A 24,483-nucleotide genomic window follows, 5' to 3' on the forward strand; every position below is an offset into this window, starting at 1 on the left:
AGGAATGAGATGAATATGAGCCTGCCGCAACACCAACCGCCGTCAAACATTTTTTAAATACAGCTCCAAACTGAAACCTGGACAAAAACGACCCGTCCATATGACGTAACAAAGGCAAATCTGGAGACCCCCCGTTTTTTGTAAAACCCCGCATGCACTCTACAGGGCACATGACCGACCCCGGGAGAGCGAACAAAACTATCAACTTTCCCTTCCCTACTTGGTCAGTTTTTGATCGACGCAACCATACCTCTAGCCGATCTGCAAATAGGCTCACCTCCCCAGATCTCAGCCCCCCTGCCCGTTTTGTACTTGGCGACACCAACTCACCTATTCTAAATGCTCCAAAAAACGCTAACGAAAAAGCCAATCGAAACAAATGCATTTCATCTGGAGAACGACATACCGATGCTAATGAACCGCCCAACGATTTAAGCAAAGCAAACGACACCGGCCTTCTACTATCCGCCTCCACCCTACCTCGACGCAACCCCTTCAAAGCCTGCGATACCAGAAATTCCTTCGATACATCCCGAAAACCCCGCAGCTTAAACCCAAACGCCACCGCAGATATGAACCGGTTCACCTTCGCTACTGAAAACCCCGACTCCCAGGCGTCACCTAACCAGTACAAAAGTGCCACCAACCTGTCTCTATCCGTATTGACGTCACCCAACTCTCTTAACCACTCCTCCCACTGCCTCCAACAAGCAGCATACGCACTCCACGTCGCGCGCGCCAAAGACCTTTTTAACAGCTGCTCTACGGGACCGATACCAGATCCCACAGATGCTCCGGACACGCCAACCCGAGACGTTCCGCTCCCGGTGCCAATTGCCGAAACCGGTCCCACTGCGAGCGAGAAAGAGCATCAGCGATACAATTCTGAACACCCGGGACATGCACCGCCACCACCCACGCGTTCAATGACAAACACACCAACACTAAATGTCGCAACAATTGAACTACCGGAGGAGAGGACGCCGTGATGTTATTAATGGCCAGCACCACCCCCATGTTGTCGCAGTAAAAACGGACCTTCTTATCCCTGAGCCTGTCCCCCCAAATGGTAGCCGCCACCACGATGGGAAACAGCTCGAGCAGGGCCAGATTCCGCGTGAGTCCACTGGACACCCAGCTAGCCGGCCATTGACCCGCGCACCACGGACCTCCCCCATAAGCTCCAAAACCACCCACCCCAGCCGCATCCGTAAAAATATTCAAATCACTCGTATCCTGCGCAGGAGCCATCCATAGCGAGCGACCATTGTACTGGCCCAAGAAGTCATCCCAAACCTGAAGATCAGCTCGGTGCTCCTCCTTGAGCCGCACAAAATGATGCGGCGCGCGCACTCCCGCCGTTGCCGCCGCCAACCTCCTACCAAACACCCTCCCCATTGGCATAATCCGGCAGGCGAAATTCAACTTCCCCAGCAGCGACTGAAGCTCCCTCAGCGCCATTTTCTTCATTCTACAAGCCCGTCGAACCTCCAGCCTCAAAGCACCCAACTTATCCGCCGGGAGCCGACACTCCATTGCCACCGAGTCAATTTCGATTCCCAAGAAACAAATCGTCGCTACCGGGCCCTCCGTTTTTTCCGGCGCCAAAGGGATCCCAAAATCCCTCGCCACCTTCTGTAGTGCATGAAGAAAATTACCGCAAACCGGCGAACCCCCCGGGCCAACGCACAAAAAATCATCTAAGTAATGGATCAACGAATCGACCCCGGATACTCCCCTCGTTACCCACTCCACGAAGCTACTAAACGCCTCGAAGTATGCACAAGAAAGAGAACACCCCATCGGAAGGCACCGATCCACGTAAAAGGCCCCATTCCAAAAACAACCCAACAGCCGTTGGCTTTCTGGATGGACCGGCAACAACCTGAACGCCGCCTCGATGTCGGTTTTTGCTAGCAGCGCCCCCGGACCCGCAGCCCGCACTAACCCCACCGCCTTATCGAATGAGGTATAAACTACGGAACACAACTCGTGATCAATCCCGTCATTTACCGACGAACCTTTGGGATACGATAAATGTTGAATCAAACGAAACTTTCCGGGCTCGCGTTTAGGGACAATACCCAAAGGGGACACAACTAAATCTTTTACCGGTGACTCAACAAATGGCCCCGACATGCGCCCCAACGAAACTTCTTTTAACAACTTTTCCGACACGACTTCCGCATGCAAGTAAGCCGATTTTAAATTCCTCCGCGTAACCGGAACCTCATAAGGAGGCGGAGGAATAACAAAACCAACACGAAACCCTTCATAAAGCAACTTAGCTGCCGCCCTATCCGGATACTCACTTAGATAAGGGGCCATCCTTTCCACCCTCACCGGCGACACCCCCTTGACCAGCCCCGTGCTGGTTCCCTGACCTCTTTTTTCGCAGACATTTTGCTGCCCCGTGTGATGCCCCATTACACTCGGAGCACACGTGCTTGAACTTGCACGTGGCCCCGAACTTGCACTGACCTTCATTGAATTGCCAGCAAAACCCCGCCTTTCCCCCGCCGCTTTGTCCACTCTGACTAGACTGGCCTCCCTGGCCACCGCTCCCGGGAAAGGGCTGCCTAACCGGAGCCGTAACCCGTAACCAGAGAGCAATATCCTTCTGGTCCCACCGAATCGCCGGCCGAACCGCCTTCCGCTGACGGAATTGCTCATCATATCGCAGCCACGCCTGACCCCCATACGCCCTATGAGCCTCCCCAATGGCATCAAAATAACAAAACAACGCCGAACAATTTTCCGGCGCCTTTTCCCCTATCACACTAGCCAATATGGCGAACGCCTGCGACCAATTAACGAACGTCTGCGGGATAAGCCTATACCGCCGCCGTTCCTCCTCGTCCTTTTTACTCTCATCCCGCTTGCTCTTATCCAAATTAAATTTAGCCAGCGGCAAGAGAGAAAAAATGTCAACATATTCGTCTTTCCAGATCCGATCACGCACCTCCTGCTTTAAATGCGCCCCCAACGGACCCTCAAAACAAACATACACCTCCCCCCGAGCACGATCGTCCATACGCACTCGATCGCCGTCCTTCTGTGCCTCGGTCTGTACCGACACCGCGACCGCCTCTCTAACCGCCACCACAGGACGCGCCTGTAACGATCCCACGTCCCTGGGGCCTTCCCAAACTACCGCAGGAGACACTTCCGTTACTACCGGCGCCGCGGCCCTATCCAGGCGCCCCACCAGCTCCCGTAAGCAACCCACTAAGTCTGCCAAACCCGCTCCGTCGCGTCCGCCCGCGCCACTACCGGCCCCCGATGCAATACTAGCCGCCCCCCCGCCGACACCCGACATAAAAATCGCTGGATAAGACAATGATGGAGTTATACACTCACCGGGCTGCACAGGCGCTGTGTTCCCGTCAGCCGGACCATCCTGACCTCGACGATACACGTCCAGTTCACCTTCCTCCAGTTCTTCTCTCGCCGACGACTGTCCCTCCCAACGACATCTTCGGAACGGGGATGAGGACGCGCTGACCGATGGGCCGGCAACCTGCCGCCCGACCGCCGGGACCCAGACTTCCGACCGGACCTGTTGCCTCGACGTCGCTGCAGATCTAGGCGTCCGTCTAGACGATCCTGACGAAGCCTGCCCCCTGGCCGGAACATCACCATGCGGGGCGGCCGTACCTTGTTCTCCAAATCTTCCATCTGATGGGGGAGGGGTGACAGGGAGCCCAGCCTGCGACTCCCTGCTTACCGCCGGACCCCGTCGCGGCCTGGGATTCCTGCCAGGACGCAGGGCCTGGGAAGGGGCGGTCCTGCCAGCTGCCTGGCCTGCAGCGTCCGGTATCGGGCTCCCTCTGCGACGCCGTGTCCGCGGGACTGCCTCCGGACTGAGGCGCTCTGGAGGTCGGGACCGCCGAGAGGGACGGGTCGACCCAGCCTGCGTCGCCGTCACCCCTGGCACCGCTCTCTGCCTGCCCAGCGCAGGAGCGGTTGTTGCCGACTCCCCCCCCCCCCCGCCGCCATAGCCATGCTCGTAAGGGGGCCGGGGGAGGGGAGCCTGTCCCTTTCAACAGACCCCGAACGCCGTGCCCGACGTGGCGAAACGGCGTCCGGGATCCTCGTTATTGCAGCCACGGTCTCCTCTAGCCATCCGGGACCGTGGTGCACAGCAGCGGCACGCAGCCGCTCTAACATAAGGGCCTCTGACATATCTAAAAGCCGGGCAACGGGGAGCTTACTTGCTTCTATGTTACTCCTCCCGCTGCTTCCGGCTCAATGCCGAGAAACCGCGGGAAGCGCAGTAACGGCCCCCCGTCCCCCTTAACTCCTCCCCGTCCCTCCTTCAGCTCCTTCCAACTCTCCCTCAACTCCTTAACCCTTTCCCTACCAGGACGGTCATGTCGGCTTCCCTTCACCCTGCGGCCGCGTCCAGCCTCTTCTGGATTTGTGTTCTTTCCCTCCCTCTTCTCACTGTAGTTGATCTGTGAGAGGAGAGAGAGAAATACTTTATTTTTTCCGCTGATTTAGTTTTAGTTGGTGTTATTAACTGCGGTTTACCGTATTTTTTTTTTCTGTTAGTGTTGTGTCTATATTATATATATAAAAAAAAAATGAAAATACAAAAAAAAAAAAATTACTTGTTACTTTAGTGTTACAAAAAAATGAACCGCAGAATGTTCTCTGCAGAGCAGGCAGACGCTATTCTGTGCTCTAGCGGTTCCGGCAGTGATACGGACACTGCGTCAGAAGCAGAACTTGGCTCAGAAAGCGACACAAGTTCTGCTTCAGCCACTGGACCCCCCAGCACTATGGTGGTGGACGCAGCTGTCACCGATGAAGGGTCAGGAGAAGGGCCTAGTAATGCAGTCCCTCCCGCAATGTGGGGTCCTGCAGTTTCTTTCTCCCCCAGAATTCCGCCATTTACAGCGACTCCAGGCATCAACACTGATGTCGCAAATTTTACCCCTTATAATTTTTTAAATTTGTTTATAGGCGATCAGGTCCTGGAACTAATTGTCCAGCAGACAAATTTATACGCCAGGCAATTTGTCACCCAAAATCCCAGGTCTTACTATGCCAGAGGATGGATCCCCACAACTGTCTGTGAGATTAAATTTTTGGGCGGAATTACCCTAAACATGGGGATAGTAAAACAAAAGTCTATCCGCTCCTACTGGGCTACCAGCGCTATCCACTGCACTCCTGTATTTGCTGCTGCCATGGCCCAAACACGCTACGAGACTATAATGAGTTTCATGCACTTCTCAGACAACTCCCAAATCCCCCCAAGAAGTGACCCAGGCCATAATCGCCTCAACAAGTTAAGACCCCATATCGCCCTCCTATCTGAGTTATTTCTAAATTTGTACACCCCAGGACAAAAAATAGCGGTAGACGAGTCCCTTATGTCCTTCAAGGGCCGTCTATCGTTTCGCCAATACATCCCCTCCAAAAGAGCCCGATACGGTGTAAGGTGTGCGAGAGCACAACGGGCTACACCTGTGCCTTTTTTATATATGGGGGCAGGGACCGCCACCTCAATCCCCCAGGATGCCCAGAGGATGTTGGCATTAGTGGGAAAATTGTCTGGGAACTCATGGTGCCATTCCTACAGAAAGGGTACCATGTGTACACCGACAATTATTACACCAGTGTCCCCCTGCTGTATAAGTCCCTCCATGCTGCTAATACAGGGGCCTGTGGGACGGTACGCAAAAATAGAGTCGGCTTCCCTCAACAACTGGTGTCCAGGAGAATAGAAAGGGGTGCGACACTCTAATTTGAAAGCTACCAGTTGCTCGCTGTCAAAAGGAGGTTTACATGCTCTCCACCAGCATGAGGACACCACAGTGGCAGTGAGAGAGAGGGGCGCTACCTCTGATAAGAGGTAACCGGTCTGCGTGGTGGACTATAATAAGTTCATGGGGGGAGTCGATCTATCTGACCAGGTCCTACAACCGTACCTGGTCAAGCGCAAAACTAGGGCCTGGTATAAAAAGGTAAAGATCTATCTCATCCAGATGGCTACTTATAACAGCTATGTGCTGTACAAGACCCAGGGAACGCTCAGTTTCCTCCAATATAAGGAGAAAATTATAGAGCACCTCCTGTTTGACTCCCCCGCACCTGGAGAATCCTTTGAGTCAGAGGATGTCAAAAGGCTCACTGAGCGCCACTTCCTTCACCCTGTCCCTACCACTGAGAGTAAGCAATGAGAGTAAGCAATGAGAGTAAGCAATACCCCCAAAAGAGATGTCGGGTGTGCAGTAAATATGGAAGGAGGAGGGATACCCGGTTTTACTGCCCCACGTGCCCTTCAAATCCAGGTCTGTGCAACTTCCCCTGTTTTGAGACCTATCACACCGTTTCTAATTATTGATTTTATATATAATTTAGGGAACACCAAAAAGGGTGGGTTGGGGGATTCATTTTAGGGAGTCAATTTCATTTATTCATATTTTTTGTTTCGTTTTTGGGCTTTCCAAGGGAGGGAGGGATTTTCACGGGGAGGTAATAAAGTATTTATTTCAGACTGTAAAACGAATTTTCCCCTTTTTGATTTTTTTATACATTTCTTGGACAATTAAATCCTGGACATGATCACTCACAAATGAATACTGTGTATTGTGCAGGAGCCCACATCTGTCTATTCAGAACATGGACCCCCACAAGTATTCTTGAAATAAAAAATAAATGTAGGCATTGCATTTATTAGCAGATAAATCCAACACCTGCGGCATAAGCCGCCCCTGAATTAGTGGAAGTCGTGCATTTTAGCAATGGTTACAAGAATAAATTGGGGATGTATTTCCTTTTTCTTATGACTATGTCCTGCCACATACAGCTGTTACATTCCTAATTCTATACCGTGATATGGGCATGATATTTTTTTTAGTAATCGAGCTGTTCCTTATCAATACACCATGGGCTTTGTTACAGTTCTTCTGGAAATACTGACATCATTTTGGGGATTAGTGATCCTTTACTGTTCCTATAGATGGTTTTGGACACTGCCCCTTTATATATACTTTAACCGATTGGTTGTTTTGTGCACATAGCGGTTCCTACCTTGCCGGGCAGGGGCCTGTTATGGTGTACCGCGTCACTTGGCACGTTCATTACTCATATAGGGATTGATGGAGCCAAAGAGACGTTGTACAACCAGTCACTGAAAAAAAACAAAATACCTTGTCATGACCGCCCTGCAGGTGTTCTTCTATCTAGTGAACAGACTCGAGTTTGCAACATAGTTGGATACATTTTCCTCCATTTGTTTGAAGATATTGCCCGTCACTCCAGTACAGATTATTTTTTTCCTCTCTGGCTGATTTTATATTAGGACAGAATTCTGTCCACAATGACATCATAATGGCCCAGATGCGGGACAACTGCTTCTTCAGCAAGGCATAGTCATAAGTACAGGCAAATACGTCTATAGCAACATGCATCCGTTATGAATACACGGCTTCACTTCTCTTCTGTATGCCGCGCAAATTTATTAATGTGACATATTTCTAACAAAATAACCTTCTACCACGTCTCCTCTATTTTATCTGGAAACGTAATAAGAATTTGAAGAAAACATTATATACCTTAGTGTCTGAAATGATACCCATTATTTCCTCCTTTAAGATTTTTTTGGTCCGCATGCTCACTACACCACTAGATGAATACCTTTAGGGGTTTAGTTTTTAAAATGGGGTCATTTCTGCATGTTTTTTTTTTTTTGTTAGGGCAGCTCAATGCCTCTAAATGCATGATATGGGGCCTAGAATTTATTCAATTATGCCCTGAAAGCCAAAGGGTGCTCCTTCTCTTTTTGGCCCAGCCACACGTCTAATAAGCAGATTTGGGCAACAATGGGAGTATTTTTGAAAACAGGAGAAACAGGGTGATAGATTTTGTGGTGTGTTTCTTCATTTTCATGTTCACTTTACAAAGAAATTGGTCTTCAAACTGATACTTTTATGAAAAAAGTAAAATTTCATTTTTTTTCACCTGCTATGTATTAAATTTAGAAAAAACCTGTGGGGTCAAAATACTTTCTATACCCCTAGATAAATAGCTTAAGGGGTCTAGTTTTCTAAATGGGGTCATTTATGGGGAGTTTGTATCGTTCTGGCAGCTCAAAGCCTCTCCAAATGTACAGTGGGGCCTAAAACATTTTCAAGCAAAATATGAGTCCTGAAAGTCTCTGGGTGGCTCCCTTCCTTTTGGGCGCTGCCGTGTGTCCAGGCAACGAATTAGGGCCACAATGTGGGTATTTTTCAAAACAGGAGAAATAGGGTGATAGATTTTGTGGTGTGTTTCTTCATTTTCATGTTCGCTTTACAAAGAAATCGGTCTTCAAACTGATACTTTTATGAAAAAAGTAAAATAATTTTTTTTCACCTGCTATGTATTAAATTTAGCAAAAAACTGTGGGGTGAAAATACTTACTATACCCCTAGATAAATACCTTAAGGGGTCTAGTTTTCTAAATGGGGTCATTTGTGGGGGTTTCCATCATTCTGAGACCTATGAGCCTCTGAAAACCTGGCTTGGTGCAGGAAAACAAAATGTACTTCAAAATTTATAAAATTATTATTCAATTTGTAAGTCCTCTAAATTGCTGAAAATTGATTTTATTTTTTCAAAAGTGCTACCAAAATAGAGTAAAGAGATGGAAATACATATTTAATTTATCAAAATTGTACAGTATGTGTGTACATATGTGACATATTGCAGTTAAAAATAAGGAAAAATGTTAATTTGTACAAAATTTCTTCAATTTTTCTATTTTTTTATTCATTTCCGTAAATTGTATCAGGGGGGAGCATTTACTATAAACAGGCATCTGTTGCTTACACATATGGGGACATTTGTGGCTAGCAATTATGGGGATATCTGTGATTGACAATTATGTAGGCGTCTGCTGATGGCAACTGTGGGTGTGCCTGTAGCTAACAATTATGAGGGCATCTGTGGGTAACAAATATGGGGGCAACTGTGGCTGACAATTAGGCGCAAATCTGTGGATGAAAGTTAGGGTGAATCTCCACCTTTTAACACTGTTAATTAGGAAATTTTGTGCTGATTCATTCTTTAACATATTCTTATAGGGGCTGGAGTGCCATTTTTCAGCTTGCAGTAAGCTCTCCCATGTGGTGTCTGCAAACAACTAGAATGATATGGTTTAATTCTATTTCTATTCAAGGGCTATGGAGTTCTGTATCAGGAAAACGGAGTTACTATTTTTAATCCTCTTTTGACCAGACAATGTCCATACCTTTCACATCAACTGTTCACCGTCATGGCCAAGAACGATTACACCAGTACAAGCAAGTTCCAAATAAATAAATCCTGATTGTCCACCATGTTCTTGATGCAGTTCATATCCTCAAGGTAAAGTAAACATTTTCTGGATTGTATAAAAGTTTAAGGCCATAGTGACGTTCTCTATTGATAAATGTTAATCAGTAAGATTTTTTTTCACAGAAAAAATTGAAGGTGTTTTAACATCTACCCTGTATATAGAACTGTATGCTGAGCTTTGACTGCAAGATGCTATAAATACAAAGTACATATTTTTTTCCACCTTGCCTGAGTGGGCCCAAATAGTCTCTGATCCATGATAGTCTAGGAGCCCTGTTAGGCCTTGCTCACACGGCGTTCGTGTGGATGGGGCCAAACTCAATCTGTTCTTGAAAGCAAAGCTCCACTATATCACTATCAATAACAGTTTAGTTAATTTATCAAAACAATAAAATGTTATCAATTTTATCAACTTAAAAGGCCTTGGATTTAATAGTAATTCCTGATTTAAGGGTCAGAAAATGACGAGGAACAGTCCATATAAACCTGGTTTGAAAATATGTAAAGGAAAGTTTGTATTACACGGTATATGTCTGATTATTTCTACATAATGTCAGTATATCCATCTTTGCTCTCTATACTCATCCCTGATCTATAAAGTTTGAGTGTATATCTTTAAATTTACTGAAAATATAAATCACATTTTATATATATTTATTTATATATATATATATATATATATATATAATAACTCATAGAGACAGTCATATAGTCTTTTGCTATCTTTATAAAAAGGAGTTGCAACCATTTTCTTGATGTCCAACACATACATTTATCAACAACAAAATGGCCAGATGAAACTGGATCAAACCGGATGTGGCCTGTTTGTGGCTGAACTGATGACATCACAATAACGATGACCTCACAATAACGATGACCTCACAATAACGATGACCTCACAATTACTGACATCATGCACCTCTTTATAATAGTACTGTGACCTTTATCTCTCAGTTTTTCTCAACACTTCGGTGAGGAAAGACGTTACTGCGGCTAGTTAGCTACTTGCGATTTTAATTTGCTCTTTTCTACAAGCGCGCTGTTGATGTCCACGACTCAACATGGGTTTGCGTAGAAAAATAAAAAAACAATCAACACCATCAAAGAAAGACAGGCAAAGTGGAGAGGAAAAAGAGGTTACACCAAAACGGAGAGAAAGTGAAATTGAGGATCCAGAGGAGGGATGCAGCCGGCAGGTGAGCAAGGCCGAACCTGCTATTCAGCTGCCTAAAAAGGACTCATTTCTTCATAGACTGCGGAGCCAGTGGGAAAGGTTTGCAGGATACATAAAGAGGAAGAGAGTTTACATACTAAAAAAAGGGAGGCAACTTTGGGGACTTGACCCCAATAAAACAACAGGACTTCAAAGCCCAACCGCGGCCTCCAGAAATAAGAGTGGATCCCGCAAAAGACAAACGACAGAAGAAAACCAAGGTGCACCCACTAAAAGACCTAAAGTGGAAACTGCAACTCAAATATCAAAAGAATCAAATGTTGTATTTGATGAAGGGAAAACAACAGATCAGCGCCATGGGGGCAGAAAAAGACCCTTTACAGATAGCGGATCCAACATTAAAATAAATGAACAACATCCTGAGCCAAGGAAGAAGGCTAAACTAGACATCGAATCTTATCCTAAAGAAAGAACAGAAAAAGGGGAAAAGGTCACGGTGCCTTTAACGGTGGACAAATTTACATTTCATCATGTACTTGGAGAAGGAGGCTTTGGGATGGTGATGCTGGCAACAGACTCAATTCGGAAAGAGCGTGTTGCCGTTAAAGCAGTAAAAAAGAGATCTTTACTATGGTACACAGTAGGATTAGCAGAAATCAAATTCCTGCAGATGGCTCATGAGAGCATCTTTCTGGTTCATGGCTATGGAGCATTTCAAACTACGAGCTACGTCTACTATGTCATGGAGCTGGTCACTGGCGGGACCCTCTGTGACCTGATTGAAGAGAGAGAATGGCTAAGTCTCTGCACCATAACATTTCTAGTTGCAGAGATTGTGTGCGGAATACAGTTCCTCCATTCCAAAGGCATAATTCACAGAGATCTGAAAGCCGATAACATCTTGTTGACCACACAAGGCCACATTAAGATCACCGATTTCGGTTTGGCTATTAGATTTACAAGAGAAGAAGACTTTCATGGGAGCCCTGCATTAGAAACCATCACTGGTGAACCATATTTCGCTGCAGAGGACTGGTTTGCTTTAGGGTCAATTATCACCGGTTTGGTCAAAAACCTAAGACCTATAAAGACGGATATGGCCCAAAACTGCCAAACATCTGAAGAGTATAACCCTGAAACTATAGACTTGCTAAGAGGGCTCTTTTGCGAGGACAAGTCTCTAAGATTAGGAGTGAGAGGAAACATACGTGAACATGCCTTTTTCTCTTCAATTAAATGGGAAGAATTGGAATCAGGAAAAGCGGTATCACCAATCAAAAGGAACAAAGATGCCATGAATGAGTATGTGACAAGGCAGATATCTGTACCACTCAGTGAGGCAAAGGAGCAAACAAAAATTCTTATGGAAAACCAAGAGCTCTTCAAGAATGTCTCATTTGTTTGTCCAACTTGGAGTGCGCACTACCACAGTGCTCCCATCTGCCCGTCCATTACCTGATTCATCTAAGCCAAGGAACCTCAGCAAGCAGGATCTAAAGGAGGACTTAGGCGTGTTAACAGCCTGAATACAAGATCGATGCTCAGCACCTGTATACATCTTATCATTCAGCTGTACAACAGGTATGTACACCAGCTGCAGAATAGGTTATGTTCATCGGCTTAGTTTTCTAAAAAATTTACCTTTTAAACAAATGTTCAAACAATAGTTCCTGGGTGTTCTGTTCTGACGTCAGAAGACTTAGGCCTCGTGCACATGAAGGTGTTTTTGCATCCGCAAATATGCGGATGAATTGCGGACCCATTCATTTCTATGGGCCCGTGCATACGACCGTGGATAGGCCGGGAGTCCGAACCGCTACGGCCGTGTGCATGAGGCCTTAGGTATATGATAAAAGTTTTACATTTTTTAGGCCTCCACAGTTTTCTATATGATTTGGTCGTTCTGGTGCTGATGACTATAAAATATTAAATCCCTAATTGAATAGAAGACATACATGTAAATATGGAAACCGCTGCTGTTAGGAAAGTTGATGCTGTTAGTTTCTGTAGGGTCATTTATTTTATGCACCCAATTTCTTTACTTTTCAGGGTATGAGGTCTATCTATAACGTTGAAGTCACTGACAGGAAGCAACAGGTAATGTCATCACTTATACTTTATAATTTATGGCCAATGTATAAAAGTGTTCCTCATCCTCTAGACACCGGCGATCCCGTTCTCCTTACTAAGAATGACAACATCTACAAACTCAGCTTTTCTGCCTTCACTACAGAGGCTATTGCCCTTATCATTTACTTTTCTGTTTGTTATTAAAGTACAGGACAAGCCACATATTCTGTCACCAACCGGTATTCTCAATCTGATCTATCTATCTATCTATCTATCTATCTATCTATCTATCTATCTATCTATCTATCTATCTATCTATCTATCTATCTATCTATCTATCTATTTATCTATCTATCTATCTATCTATCTATCTATCTATCTATCTATCTATCTATCTATCTATCTATCTATCTATCTATCTATCTATCTATCTACAGCTTTATTGATGTCCAGTTTTCCAAACTCAAGTTTACATTTTTCATTAACAGAGATCCATCTTCCTGCGGAAATTTACTACATAGAAAAGAACACTTATAGGCCTCGAGCTTAACTATTCTTGCTATTCTGAAGTTTACAGCAACTACTGGGGATTTCTCAAATGCTGAGCAGGTAAGTTATCTGGTTTAAATACAACTTTTAACTATAGTACCAACTTTATTAGCATTTCATAGAACCAGCGACGTACCCAGAAATGTAATCGGGGGGAGGGTATGCGAGTGTCTCTGAACTGTGTAACAAGGACCTAAGCCCAACATCAAAATACACTGAAAAACCAATGTTGTAACCAATCCAGGAGGAGTCATACAGTCACGCACATCAAATTAAAAAGTCAGACTTTCTAACAGACAAACTGGCATTGTTGCAAATAGCAACCAATCCCAGCACTGCTTACATTTTTCAGCAGCACTATAAGAAATGAGAGCTGAACTCCGCTTGGTTGGTTATTACGTAGTACTGTACTGTAATACCCCTCCCTGATGCCTCTCTAACTAGACAAACCAGGAGTCTTAGTAGGAGCAGTGCAAAGTATATATATATATTATTTATCATGCTTCATGGTAAAATCTTCTGTGGTTGAAAGTGGGCAGTGACTGCTTCTGTACCCTCCTTCTGTGCCCTCAGTGTTTCCCAGTCAGTCCCTTCCCAGTCTCAAGCTGCCCCCCCCCCCTGCAACGGCAACACTTAGCGGACACGATCAGGGTTCACTCTAAGAAGGCCCCATGCACACGACCGTAGAATTAGTCCGTAACTACGGTCCGTGATTAAGGAGCCATTCCCTTATATTCCCCACGGACAGCTTCCCGTATACTTACGGGAAGATGTCCGTGACGTAGAAAGCATCCGCAAAAGATAGGACATGTCCTATTTTTTGCTTTTTTACGGAGTGTGCTCCCATATTTTTATATGGGAGCACGGCCTGCAAATGCGGGGTGGCTGTCTGCGGTCGGCCGTGCCCTTGTTCACAGACAGCGATTATGGGCACGGCCGTGTGCATGAGGTCTAGGCCTTTGTAGTCAGTGCGCAGGGCAGTTAGGGACTTGGGCACTGTTCCCACTAAGAGTGTGTTCACATCATGTTTATCCCCTCAGGACCGAGCTCATTTTGGCCTTCAGGACCAGCCCCATTTTTTCAAATCTGACATGTGTTACTTTATGTGGTAACAACTCCGGAATGCTTTTGCCTATCTAAGCGATTCTGAGATTGTTTTCTCGTGACATATTGTACTTTATGCTAGTGGAAAAATTTGGTCAATAAATTCATTGCTTATTTGTGAAAAACGCCAAAATTTAGAGAAAATTTGCAAAAATTATGATTTTTCTAATTTTAAATGTATCTGCTTGTAAGACAGACAGTAATACCACACAAAATAGTTACTATTTCACATATTCCATATGTCTACTTTATATTTGCATTGTTTTTTGAACATTATTTTATTTTTCTACAACGTTAGTAGGCTTAGGGTATGTTCACATGAGGTCATTACGTCCGTAATTGACGGACGTATTTCGGCTGCAAGTCCCGGACCAAACACAGTGCAGGGAGCCGGGCTCCTAGCATCATAGTTATGTACGACGCTAGGAGTCCCTGCCTCGCTGCCGGACAACTGTCCCGTACTGTAATCATGTTTTCAGTACGAGACAGTAGTTCCACGGAGAGGCAGGGACTCCTAGCGTCGTAGATAACTATGATGCTAGGAGCCCGGCTCCCTGCACTGTGTTCGGTCCGGTACTTGCGGCCGAAATACGTCCGTCAATAACGGACGTAATGACCTCGTGTGAACATACCATTAGAACTTTAGCAGCAATTTCTCACATTTTCAAGAAAATTACCAAAACCTATTTTTACAGGTACCAGTTCAGTTCTGAAGTGGCTATGAGGGCCTTATATATAGAAACCTCCATAAGTCACCCAATTTAAAAACTACACCCCTCAAAGTATTCAATACAGCATTTAGAAAGTTTCTTAACCCTTTAGGTATTTCACAGGAATTAAAGTAGAGAGGAAATTTACAAATTTCTTTTTTTGTCGGAAAATTAATTTTAATCCACTTTTTTCTGTAACACAAAAGGATTTACCAGAGAAACGCTACTCAATATATATTACCTGGATTGTGCAGTTTTTAGAAATATCCCACATGTGGCTCTAGTGCACTAATGGACTGAACCACAGGCCTCAGAAGCAAAGGAGCACCAAGTGGATTTTGGGGCCTCCTTTTTATTAGAATATATTTTAGGCACCATGTCAGGTTTGAAGAGGTCTCGTGGGGCCAAAACAGTGGAAACAGCTCCAAAAATACACCATTTGGCAAACTACACACCTCAAGGAATTCATCAAGGGGTGTAGTGAGCATTTTAACCCCACAGGTTTTTTGCTGAATTATGTGGAATTAGTCCGTAAAAATGAAAATCTAAATTTTTTTCAATAAAACTTAGAAATTATACATTTTTACAAGCAATAAAGAAGAAAAAGCACCCCAAGATTTGTAAAGGAATTTCTCCTGATTATGGCAATACCCCATATGTGGTAATAAACGGCTGTTTGGACGCACAGCAGGGCTCAGAAGCGAAGGAGCACTATTTGGCTATTGGAGATCAAGTTTACTCAATTGGTTTTCGGGTGTCATGTCGCATTTGCAAAGCCCCTGAGGGACCAAAACCGTGGACAACCCCCAGAAGTGACCCCATTTGGGAAACTACAGCCCTAAAAAGAATTTGTCTAGGGGTATAGTGAGCATTTTGATCCCATAGGTTTTTTGCTGAATTAGGCCGTCAAAACTTCTATTGTTTTTTATTCTTTTTTTTTACGGCGTTCACCGGGTGCTATAAATGACATATTTAATTTATTCTGCGGGTCGATGCGATTACGGCGATACCATATGTATAAAGGTTTTTTTATGTTTTTTGGTGTTTGCACGATAAAATCACGGTTTTAAAAAAAAATCGTTTTTGTGTCGCCATATTCTAAGAGCCACAACTTTTTAATTTTTCTATCAGGAAAGCTGTGTGAGGGCTTGTTGTTTGCGGAACAAACTGTAGTTTTTATCGGTACAATTTTTGGGTACATGCGACTTTTTGATACCTATTTATGAAAATTATTTGGGAGCTGAAGTCACTAAAAATAGCGATTCCGGCATAGGTATTTTTTTTATGGCGGTCACCGTGCGGGATAAATTACATTATATGTTTATAGTTCAGGCTGTTACGGACGCAGCGATACCAATTATGCATAGTTTTTTAATTTTTTTCCAATAATAAAGAATTTTATAAGGGAAAAAAGGCAATTTTAAAATGTTATTATTTTGACATTTTATTTTTGTACATTTTTTGCAACTTTTTTAACTTTTTTTTTTTTTTAGTCCTTCTAGGGACTTGAAGATCAAATTGTTGGATCGTTGTTATAATACCCTGCAATTCTTATGAATTGCAGGGTATTATACCTGTCAGTTTCACACTGACAGGAGGCATATTAGGTCCTGCCTCTGGCAGGACGTAATCGCCTTCAATAAATGGCAGACCCTAAGCCTTTGTTAGGCTTCCGGTTGCCATAGCAATCGCCCCCCGCAACAATCGCCCCCCCCGCAATCGCGTAGCGGGGTGCCGATGTTGCCATAACAACTTAAATGCGGCAGTCACTATTGACTACCGCAATTAAGGGGTTAATCGGTTCGGATCACCGCTGTGAACCGACCCGATGTTTTCCCCCAGTACTAAGGCTGCTAGTAGCAGCCTGTACTGGGAGATGCCGGGCTGCGGGGAGCGTCTGTGTGCTCTTTTAGGAGCACACGTAGATTAACGGGCTGCAGGCACAAGGACCAGTTCTGTAGCCCGTTAATCTACGTGGGGTGGTCGGGAAGGGGTTAAACACTATGTTCAAATGGCACATATGTCAAATGTATCCATAGCGCCCTATTTACCCAACATATACTGGAGTGTCCATTTAGCATACGTCAGGGAAATACAGTATATGTTGGTATACCTTTGTATTTAACCATACGCAGTAGTGTAGTAGAGAGAGATATTCAGTAAATTACGTATACCAAGTGGTAGACGGTTTTGCACAATAGGACCCTATAGACCAGGGGTCAGGAACCTTTTTGGCTAAGAGAGCCGTAAACGCCACATATTTTGAAATATAATTCCGCGAGAGCCGTACAATATGTTTAAAGGGCCATTGACAGATCAATCGCTCCAATGTTCACTTAGTACAGCAAGGAATGCTCCTCTCTGCTGTATAAAGCCACAACTGGACTGAAACAATGGTAATTAGCAGTAAAAAAATTAAATAAATAACTTACATTGTGAGCTTGCGATGCATGACATCAGTCCAGCAGTCTGGCTTCTTCTTTTTCCTGCGCATGACTGGAAGCTGGCATTCTTCCCACCTGATGTTGAGAGAATGCCAGCTTTGAGGCATTCGCAGAAGAAAGAATGCCGCTTCACTAGGGGACGCAGGTGCGTGCTTGCAGACGGCGCGGCTATGCAGGGAGTTATGGGAAATGTAGTCCATGCTCCCTGCCGCTCACCACTGCCGCCAATGCTTATCAGGCCATCAAAGAACTACCAATATCAGCGTGCACCGCGGCCTGATGGAGCGCGGTGCACGGGCTGATGGAGCGCGGTGCATGCATCCTTCCCATAGACAGGTAGGAGCAGTGGCGGATTAAGTAGACCATGGGCCCTGGGCTGTTACCCAAACTTGGGCCCCCCTTCCTCACCGTAACTATTTTTAACACTACCTTTTTGGGCAAGCATTAACAGTGTTACGATTCCCCTTGTCACAGCGCGGTGTCCCTACATACTGACAGGATCACACTGTGCAGGGACACAACCTCCTGACAAGGGGAATTGTCTATCAGTCCTGGACCGCAGAAAGACTTTTTGTGAAATACAAGGATTTCCTATAATAAACATGTCAGGAGAGGTGACAGATTCTCTATAAATCTAGTGACTCACAGGTGACGACGTCTCAGATTCTAGTAGTTTTTTTCCTCTTTTCTTCTCCATCCGGTCCAGCGCTCATGACGACTTCTCCCGGCCATGACTCATTTCTGCAGAATTTGCCACTTAGACGTCTCCTCACTTTTCCAACATTTCCACACCTATAAACGAAAATAAAGTTATCATGGTGCCACATAGTGTACCCCTAAATATAATAGCACCAAACACTGCGCGCCTGAATATAATACCACACACTGTAAAACACCATACACACAGCCCCCTGTACATAGTGCCACACACAGCCCCTGTAGATATTACACACCCCCATAGATATCGCCATACACAGCCCCCTCTATATATCACACATCCCCCTCGTAGAGAGCGTTACACACAGCCCCCTATAGATAGTGCCATACAGCCCCCCTGTAGAGAGCGCCACACAGCCCTCCCCCTCTTGTAAATAGCACCAAAAAGCCCCCCCTATAAAGAGCGCCACACACATACCACGGTGGATAGCACTACACAGCCCCCCCTTGCCTCACAGCGCTCCCCCTTGTATATAGTGCCTCACAGCGCTCCCCCTTGTATATAGTGCCTCACAGCACTCCCCCTTGTATATAGTGTCACACAGCGCTCCCCCTTGTATATAGTGCCACACAGAGCTCCCCTTGTATATAGTGCCACACAGCGCTCCCCCTTGTATATAGTGCCTCACAGCGCTCCCCCTTGTATATAGTGCCTCACAGCGCTCCCCCTTGTATATAGTGCCACAAGGTTATGTACACATTTAAAAACTTTATATTATAATTATATATATATATATATATATAGTATGTCTGTGTATCAGTGTGATTGATTGATTTTATTAAAAAATATTTTTACTTTTTGAGATACGGCTGCTTTGTATCCTGTATCTGTCAGGTCAGCAGGACTGACGGGATCAGTGACACGCAGGATCCACCTCAAATCTATCACATCTAAGATTATAATTTAGCGCAGGGCCCGTTTCACTGATCCCGTCAGTCCTGCTGACCTGACGGATACAGGATACAAAGCAGCTGTATCTCAAAAAGTGAAAATATTTTTTAATAAAACGTAATTACAAAGTTGCACCAAACACACATTTTTATTAAAAAAAAATAAAACCGACGTTATTTTTGCGACGTTTTTTCCGTAGACAATGCAGCTTTCGTTTTTTATCGTTTTTATGCACACATTTTTTGCCATTTTAGAATTTTTATTCATAAAGTTTGAAAATAATAGTAAAAAAATAAGCTTTTTTACGTTTCAGCTATTTTTTTTTGGTAATAACATTGTTTTACCCTAAAATAGACCTTTTATTTGTGATCGTCATTGTCTACCGTAAATTTTAATATATTACATGTCTATATTAGGGTAATTGGGTCAGCGCTAGCGTTACAACAATGATTGGCGGGGGGAACGTTTTTTTGGGGTGGGTATTTTATGTGTATTTATTATTATATTTTTTTTTTGCACTTTACTATTTTTTATTACTATGTTCTGATCCTCAAAGGTCAAAAAAGACCTTTGGGGAACTTTATATCTACTTTCTCTTTGTTTTACACCATGTTTTTCCACTGTAACTGGAGCTGCACAGCAGCCCCAGTTACAGGGGAAATCAGCCCTCTCACAGTGACGATTGTCAAGGGCTGTGCTGGGTCTAGTAAGACCCAGCAACAGTCTGCCACTAACGGCACCCGGCGATCATGTGACCTGTCACATGATCACCGGGAGGAATAGAGACAGCGCCGCTGCTGCTGTCTCTATTCCTGTACACAGCGTTCATTGAACGCTGTGTAAGAAGACATCGGAGAAGAAAGAAGCAGCGAAAGCTGCTTCTGTCTTCTCCTCAGGGTCCCCGGCAGTCACTGACAGCCGGAGACCCGACATTCAGCTGCCCGATCGCGCGGGCAGCAAGTTAAAACCCGAGCCGTAGAAAGTCTATGGCTCGGGTTTTAAGCACCCGTCCCTGACCGCTGGCCGTAAAAATACAGCCAGCGGTCGGGAACCAGTTGGGCAGGAGGATAATCCTGTACTGACCTCAGCGCCGGTGACCGCCCGCCGGCTCTTCTCTTGCTGCTTTGGAGTAACAGAACAGCCGTCCGTCGCTGTTCTGTTACTCAATGGCGGCGGCCCGCACTGTCAGGGAGGCGTGTCCTACCCCTGGATACCGGCGAATTCCCTGCTCCTCCCCATCTTCGGCCGTTAGCAGCGCTAGCGCGCTGAATAGATTTAGGAGATAATGTGCGTTTCGGGCTGCCATGGGCCCCCTGGGAGCCTCGGGCGGCCGCCCGAAACGCCCATATGATAATCCGCCACTGGGTAGGAGCCCTGTCTGCGAGCCAGATACGGCCATCAAAAGAGCCATATCTGGCTCGCGAGCCATAGGTTCCCGACCCCTGCTATAGACGATGTATGCCACTATATGTGTAGTGGCATACGTCGTAGCCTTCTGTCGGAGATGTACGTCAGGAAATACTTCCTTAGGCTCTGACGTGATGTGAACTGGGCCTAAGCCAGGCAATACAGTACAGCATAAATTAAATATTTGCTGCTTCTTATTACAAATCCCACCACCAGAGACCAACTATACAGAATCCTGGCCGCTCCTTGAACATATAAAAGATGGTGTAACATCTTTATTGCATACTGGGCTGACCAAATTGATTTTACTTTACAGGATTGTCCTCCAATCTGAGAATCTGAATTCCTGAGTACCAGATGTCAGAAAATCCTCCTCTGCAGGAAGCTGATCGTCACCTATCAGCGCCTCTCCTCTCCAGAATGCTGACCATCATATCTCAGCGCCTGTCATCTACAGAATGCTGACCATCATCGCTCAGCGCCTGTCATCTACAGAATGCTGACCATCATCTCTCAGCGCCTGTCATCTACAGAATGCTGACCATCATCTCTCAGCGCCTGTCATCTACAGAATGCTGACCATCATCGCTCAGCGCCTGTCATCTACAGAATGCTGACCATCATCTCTCAGCGCACTCTTTATCCAAAAGCTGATCACCCTCCATCAGCACTTATCTTCCAACACTGCTGAACACCATCCATACCATCCTTTTCTCCACAAAGTTGTCCACCACCTACCAGCACTTTCTCAACAAAATGGACCATCATCTGTCAGCAACCTTCTTCTGCAAGGTATCTGTTCAGTTGATGACCATCTATCAGCTCTTATTAACTAAATACTGAATAAATTGTTTAACAAAATAAAACTGACTGATTCTTTATTGATAACACGCAACGAAAAATGGTAAAATTTAGAAACAGCACTAACCAAAAACAGAGTGATGACTAGGTAGTACAGAGGACCATAGCGAGGCTTTATCTCTCCTGAGGCAAATATTCAGTTTGTCCCCCTGCTCTCCCTTCTATCTTCACTTAGGACTAATTTATACAATAATTTATTATTTCCGTGTAGCATCCTAGTTTAAAAGGAGTGAAATACTGTCTGCACACTAACCCTATAAAAATAAAGTGTTCAATTCTCATGTTTGGCTTTTTCAGGAAATGAATGTATCGGTGTACGGACTCAATACAAAGTCAATGAGCCCGTACTCCGATGCATCGGATTTCCGGAAAAAGCCGAACAGACATGAAGCAGCTGAGCACTAACACGAGCACTTCAGCTGCTTCGTTCTAGCGATTGGTGGGGGTCTCAGTGCTCGGACCTCCACCAATCCAAACTTCTGACATGTCACTATGACATGTCAGAAGTTTGTCGAACGTTTAGCTGCACTTTAATAATAGAATGTAAGGACACTTTTTGTGTGTCTTCTTTGTATGAATGATTTACCTAAGAATATGGATATTTTCCTAGAACAAATCCCTACTTTCACTAGATTTATTCTCTATAATCTCAGCGAGCTCGGCTGTTTCGGGACTCCTATCACTGGAAAAAGGTAATTAATAATAAGATATAACTTTCATTTAGTATGCATTAAAAGAACAAAGTGTCCCAGATAGATGCAGTTAAATTAGATTAAAAATCCCAGAGTTATGGGATGGTGAGGTATAGATGACTGTTTTTTATGGACTGCCACTCATTAGGCTCCATTGTAGTCAGTTAATACGTGCTTCTCTTACATGTAGTCCTAACTACTGTCCCTTTAATGCATTCGGAATAGAAGTATCACTCTAAAAAGAGCGTTCCAGCGCTGGTACCCGACCCGAATAATTCCCTGCAGACAGACATTAACTCTAAGTGGCAGCTTCTCCTACATGTTTCACCCTGCATTCAGGGATCATCAGGGAGAGTTAGAGACAGAGGTTCAGTCCTCCAATCAATTTCCAGGGAAACTGGGGAAAAATCAGATGCAGAACGAGAAACATAGACAGAGTATGTGAGATATAAGGTCTCTAGAGATAAGCATCCAATCTATTTTAGAAAGGGACATATAGGAAGGGGAAAAGCAGGTATACACTGTATCTGAGAGATGCAACTGGAGCCAGGTATTCACAATGTGGACATTCTGCTGCAACGGAGCCAGAGGGGTTATAGGGTTCCCAGTCATAGGTGAGTCAGAATCAGAGCAGAACCTATCCAAGGGCTAATGTAGTGGCATATTAACCCGTTAGTGACCGGCCCATAGTGTTTCTACGTCGGTCACTAAGGTGCTTCATTCCGAAGCCATTGACTTTCTACGTTACTGCATCGGAATAAAGTAGCGCCGCCGGGGGGGAGGTTTAGCTCCCTGCTCTCAGCTGCCGGAGGTAGCTGAGGGCTTGGAGCAGTGACTGGGGACCGCTGTTTGCGGTCCCCATACCGGCGATCGGCGGTATTTAACGAATACCGGCGACCGCCGGCGACCCCCGTCCCGTCCCCCCGTGCCCCCCCCCCTAACTGCCGGGGGAAAAGAAAAATGGCGCGCACATGCGCTGTCAGCCTTAGGCAGCTATTCTGCCTGTAAATAGAAACTGATCAGGGACCCTTATAATTGGTCCCTGATCAGATGGTCACTGTGATATACCTATCACAGTGACCATAGTCCCATATTTACCAAATACAGCACAGGATTTGTGTTCTTTCCCTCCCTCTTCTCACTGTAGTTGATCTGTGAGAGGAGAGAGAGAAATACTTTATTTTTTCCGCTGATTTAGTTTTAGTTGGTGTTATTAACTGCGGTTTACCGTATTTTTTTTTTCTGTTAGTGTTGTGTCTATATTATATATATAAAAAAAAAATGAAAATACAAAAAAATAAAAATTACTTGTTACTTTAGTGTTACAAAAAAATGAACCGCAGAATGTTCTCTGCAGAGCAGGCAGACGCTATGCTGTGCTCTAGCGGTTCCGGCAGTGATACGGACACTGCGTCAGAAGCAGAACTTGGCTCAGAAAGCGACACAAGTTCTGCTTCAGCCACTGGACCCCCCAGCACTATGGTGGTGGACGCAGCTGTCACCGATGAAGGGTCAGGAGAAGGGCCTAGTAATGCAGTCCCTCCCGCAATGTGGGGTCCTGCAGTTTCTTTCTCCCCCAGAATTCCGCCATTTACAGCGACTCCAGGCATCAACACTGATGTCGCAAATTTTACCCCTTATAATTTTTTTAATTTGTTTATAGGCGATCAGGTCCTGGAACTAATTGTCCAGCAGACAAATTTATACGCCAGGCAATTTGTCACCCAAAATCCCAGGTCTTACTATGCCAGAGGATGGATCCCCACAACTGTCTGTGAGATTAAATTTTTGGGGGGAATTACCCTAAACATGGGGATAGTAAAACAAAAGTCTATCCGCTCCTACTGGGCTACCAGCGCTATCCACTGCACCCCTGTATTTGCTGCTGCCATGGCCCAAACGCGCTACGAGACTATAATGAGTTTCATGCACTTCTCAGACAACTCCCAAATCCCCCCAAGAAGTGACCCAGGCCATGATCGCCTCAACAAGTTAAGACCCCACATCGCCCTCCTATCTGAGTCATTTCTAAATTTGTACACCCCAGGACAAAAAATAGCGGTAGACGAGTCCCTTATGTCCTTCAAGGGCCGTCTATCGTTTCGCCAATACATCCCCTCCAAAAGAGCCCGATACGGTGTGAAACTTTATAAGGTGTGCGAGAGCACAACGGGCTACACCTGTGCCTTTTTTATATAAGGGCAGGGACCGCCACCTTAATCCCCCAGGATGCCCAGAGGATGTTGGCATTAGTGGGAAAATTGTCTTGGAACTCATGGTGCCATTCCTACAGAAAGGGTACCATGTGTACACCGACAATTATTACACCAGTGTCCCCCTGCTGTATAAGTCCCTCCATGCTGCTAATACAGGGGCCTGTGGGACGGTACGCAAAACTAGAGTCGGCTTCCCTCAACAACTGGTGTCCAGGAGAATAGAAAGGGGTGCGACACTCATTTGAAAGCTACCAGTCGCTCGCTGTCAAATGGAGTGACAAAAAGGAGGTTTACATGCTCTCCACCGTGCATGAGGA

At 45.2% G+C, this 24,483-nt stretch overlaps 1 protein-coding gene across 1 annotated transcript; it reads left to right on the top strand.

The window, feature by feature from the left end:
- The first annotated feature begins 10,311 nt into the window (after positions 1–10,311).
- On the top strand, positions 10,312–21,235 carry LOC142664379 (protein kinase C delta type-like). Its single transcript, XM_075843447.1, has 4 exons — positions 10,312–12,085; positions 12,554–12,601; positions 13,063–13,183; positions 20,714–21,235. The coding sequence occupies exon 1, from the start codon at positions 10,392–10,394 to the stop codon at positions 11,961–11,963; it is 1,572 nt and encodes a 523-aa protein (XP_075699562.1). The 5' UTR covers positions 10,312–10,391; the 3' UTR covers positions 11,964–12,085; positions 12,554–12,601; positions 13,063–13,183; positions 20,714–21,235.
- Positions 21,236–24,483: the final 3,248 nt, after the last annotated feature.

The sequence above is a fragment of the Rhinoderma darwinii genome, chromosome 12 (assembly GCF_050947455.1).
Source record: "Rhinoderma darwinii isolate aRhiDar2 chromosome 12, aRhiDar2.hap1, whole genome shotgun sequence".
NCBI classification, from domain to species: domain Eukaryota; kingdom Metazoa; phylum Chordata; class Amphibia; order Anura; family Rhinodermatidae; genus Rhinoderma; species Rhinoderma darwinii.

Coding starts and splice junctions, on each gene's coding strand:
- LOC142664379 (XM_075843447.1), top strand. CDS start 10,392: ATGGGTTTGCGTAGAAAAATAAAAAAACAATCAACACCATCAAAGAAA.